This window comes from Egretta garzetta, unplaced genomic scaffold (assembly GCF_000687185.1).
Source record: "Egretta garzetta isolate BGI_Z169 unplaced genomic scaffold, ASM68718v1 scaffold243, whole genome shotgun sequence".
Classification (NCBI taxonomy): Eukaryota; Metazoa; Chordata; class Aves; order Pelecaniformes; family Ardeidae; genus Egretta; species Egretta garzetta.
This window is the reverse complement of record NW_009259041.1, coordinates 570,397-574,383: the sequence shown is the minus strand read 5'-3', so window position 1 is coordinate 574,383 and position 3,987 is coordinate 570,397. Positions and strand designations below refer to the sequence as shown.

The following is a 3,987-nucleotide window of genomic DNA, read 5'->3' as shown; positions in this document are numbered from 1 at the left end:
TGGAAAAAACATAAAATAAGGAGGAATCATAGAATCGTTTAGGTTGGAAAAGACCTTCAAGATCATCAAATCCAACCTGTAACCTAACACTGTCATCCCACCACTACAGGAATGTTTCATCCTCCCTATTTTCTCACAAAAGCAGGAACCGTACACCCACCACGCTGCTTGGCTGTTTCCTCCTCATGCAACGAGTTAATTGAAGGAGATAAACTTTAACGAACCATGCACGCATCTGCATGAAGGCCGAGGGAAAAATCCTGTTGCTGCTTTGTAGCAGCCTCCGACGCGAGCACCGGGGTCTGCCCTGGTCCGCCGGAGTCTCACAGCCTGGAGCCACCGAGTCGCCCCACACTTCACTTCTAATTAGGAAATCTGCCCTATTTTTCAACAAAACATGGACAACCCCGATGACGAACGCAAGTCAATTGGTTAACATGTTCCACCTGGCATTATAAATTATTGGTCAGCCTTGCTAGAGCCAATTTGCATAGCAATTTCCATGAGATTACCCAGAGTGCCTCACAGAGCACATTCCTGCCGAAATTGTGCAGTAGCGCATGAATTATATGGTGCATGAACAGGACAGCCAAGACAAAATTAATGTTTTCAATTAAGTATGAGTAGTGGCTTTTATTGCTGTTTTGGGGAGTCAGCCCTTTGTCAGTCCTTGGGCTGTACCACATGGCTGGAGACACACGCTCCAGCCTTCCCACTCCTCAGATCTCCCTCCCGGGCAGCGGCTGGACCGCTTGGCTCCCAGCGGCTGCGTAGCAAAGCCCATCCTAATTGTATTCAGGATGAAGTGCACGATCTGCCCTGGGCATCGTGCGCCCCTTCGTATTCCCTCGTGCCAAGGACAGGTGGAGAGCGGAGACCAAAGGGTTTTGCAAAGACGCTCATCAAGGCAGAGCTGGGGATGGGGCAGGGCCAAACGTTCACATTCTCTTTCAACAGGGCAGAGGCTCACACGGGCAGCCCCAGTCCAGCACCTTCACAGAGCAGCACATCCAGTAGGAGAAGGAGCCCTTCCAGGGCCTCGCTCTGCTGGCTTTGGAGACCGAGGCGGCTGCTGCTCAGAGGACATCGCCTTCGAAACTAGGGAGATGCCTGAGGACTCAAGCTGGGCGAGAAGGTAGGCACCTCCACTCCCCCACCACCTCCAAACACTGCACTCAGGGCATCTTTGGATTTTAGTAACTTATTTCTCTACTTTTAGTACAGGTATCCATGCCAGCCCTGTGGTTATATTATTTGGCTCTTTACTTATTTACCCAGTTCCCTCCAGCAGCCTGCCCCAGCACAAGGCTAGGCTGCAGCTTAGGATGCGTCCGGACTTCAGCTGAGACTGAAAAGCAGCTGCAGAATTCCAGAGCAAACTCAGGGCTGGTGAGGACGCTTCTCTTTGCCCATGACAGTCGACAGAGCCAAGATCTAAGTGAATCTGGCTGGAATTAATTCAAAGGCATTTCACTGTCACGAAGCACTCTAGGAACATTTGTTATTTGCCGTAGGCATAACTCTGGGTGAACAGATCTCAGTTATTAGGATTAAGCGTGGCCTTCATATAACACCTTTCCACTCATTTGGATTAAGTCCTCACGGAATTAATTCAACAGAATAAGAACAAGCGCGATGCCTACCCTCTCTCCCCTGCCCTCACCGTTAGCACCCAGGGACAGGGTTGTCCCACTGCTGCCTGCTCGGTGGCCTCCTTACCTTGGTATTCCAGCTTGAAGCCTGGCTTGTTCTGTGAGTGGTCGCTGTGGAAGTGTACGGCCCGTTGCGGATTTCGACAAAGTCGTGGTTCGGCTCGGTGGAGAAGTTGAGGAACTGGATGTGAGCACCTGGAGAGGAGCAGTGGTCAGTCTGCTATACCTAAGCCTCGGCACACCAGCACCACTCACCCAGTGATGCCCAGTATAGCCTGGTCAATCAGGAGTATGTTTACCGGGTTGGAGATAGAGGGTGCCTGCAGGTATATGGGTCCTGGCAGTTTCAGACAAGCTCAGGCTATTAACGCCCGCAGTTTCAGGCTGCTGGGGCTCCTTTGCACTGCCTGACACCAGAGGAATTAGGAAGGGAAGCACAGAGCTATACGGACGACCCCTTGCCAAACCCAGCGCAGCCAGCTCGGATGGCAGGCCAGGCTCAGCCGGGTGCTCCTCTTCCCAGCAGCACACGGCAGCTACACCAGGGAGGAGCAGAGTTAAGTCAGGAAACCTGGAGAGTCAGCGCTTCTGCCAGGCGTGCAGGACTTCCACCTCCTGGCAAGCAGGCACCCTGATGGGGCCGGCCTGGAGAAGAGCTGAGCTGGAGATGTGCAAATTTCTCTCTTACAAATGGCTGGGGAGATCCCAATTTTGAATGTGCTGACGCCTGCATCAGCTGAAGCAGGATGTCATCAGACACAAGCTTCGGTCACTTGTTACGTTTATAAAGGGTGATGCGACTGGTGATGCTCGAAGGCAATTACAAACGTGAGTAGTTCAAGACGGGGCAGTAGGCAGGCACGCCGCACGCCGAGGGAGGATGTTACAGCTGATTCAGAGGCGTGCCCACAGCCCCTAGCAACCCGTTATGCTCCCTGCTGACCTGTTATCCCCTTTTGAAAAAATATTTACCAGTTCATAGCACCATATAAATGCATCTTGAATGGCAAGGGTGATCAGGAGGTCAGACAAGAGAGTTTCTGTAACTCATCTTGGCAAGCAATGCACCCAGCACTGGCCGTGCACGGACTGACCGGGGTCGGTATCCTCCTATCATCCCTTCTGTGATAGCACCCAACCAAAGCCAGCTGTCTCACCGAACCCCACTGGCAGCAGTATCCTCCACGTGCAGTCCAGGTTGCTTGGATAGTTTCCTGGGAACCCCGGGCTCAGCAGCACTCCTTCCATCTCTTCTGCTGTTCCTCCACACTGGGCTGTAAAATCAACGGTGTTAATGGTCACGATGGGGATGGCTTACAGTTGTCCCTTGATGATGGCCACGGCTGGCCAGCTGTGTGGGGAATAAAGAAGTTCAAAACTAAGAGGAGCAAAAGGAGAGCCTGCTATGGAGCTAGCGCAAAGTTTGCCAGGCCCCCCCTGGCCGCATTACTAATGCATGTGCCTTTCTGCTGCCCTCTGGAGATAAAAAGCCTGGACCCAGAGATCCAGTTTTGGCAATCACAGTGGGAGAGGCAGATCTGAGCTGCAAAAGGAGAGGCAGGCGCTCTGTTCTGTCCATAGTTGTAACAGAGCACAGCGTAAACACAGCACGTGTTTGAATTTTTAACCACTCAAAAAAAAATCACCGTGGAGAAACAGACTGCTCCTATTTTGACTCCAGTTACCACCGCTGCTTCTTCTGGTTAGCTGATCCACCTTGACCTCTGTAACTTGTCAATCTCTGGGCAATTCCTGATAAATACAGCACAGCGTGCTTGCGCACTGACTGAAGTAAATTCCCTACCAAGAAGCGATCCAGAGATGACAGCACAAAACATGTTTACAGAAGGCATCACGTGGAATGTATCATAGATAGCATCTTCTCAGGCTTATCTGGATGACCTCCACCTTGTTACGGTAATGCCATCCAGCCAAATACACCCCTATACACAAATATCCTCCTAACTCGTTCTGACAGCGAAAGTACAGATTCCCAATGTCCAATATCTCATTACGTGTGTACTTGCTACTAACAAGGTTTCTCCCCGAAGATTTCTCTTTCTTTTTCCTCCTAATGGCTCTTTAATAGAACTACTTCTAAATTATTTAGGAGTCAAGCATCTGGATGAAGTAGACCAAAAGCAAATCAGGACTCTTTGCCAGGGAAGCAAGCTGTTCTCCGAGTAGGGGAACAAGCGAAGCCAGGGTTCCCGTGGGGCCGGCAGCCAGCGGTGCTCGGGGTGACATCGGCACGTGACCAGCGCAGGACAACGAGCCTCGGGGTGCTGCGGTGTCCCCATAGAGGACGACGGTCACCGCCATGACCCGCAGGGGG

The 3,987-nt window shown here is 51.7% G+C and overlaps 1 protein-coding gene across 1 annotated transcript in view; it reads right to left on the bottom strand.

Moving 5' to 3' along the window:
- The window catches only part of CSMD2 (CUB and Sushi multiple domains 2), a 328,671-nt gene that overhangs the window by 59,935 nt on the left and 264,749 nt on the right, over nt 1-3,987 (bottom strand). Inside the window, 4 exon segments of the mRNA XM_009634976.2 lie at nt 1,175-1,200; nt 1,720-1,773; nt 1,776-1,847; nt 2,810-2,926. Coding sequence (XP_009633271.2) covers nt 1,175-1,200; nt 1,720-1,773; nt 1,776-1,847; nt 2,810-2,926 — 269 coding nt within the window.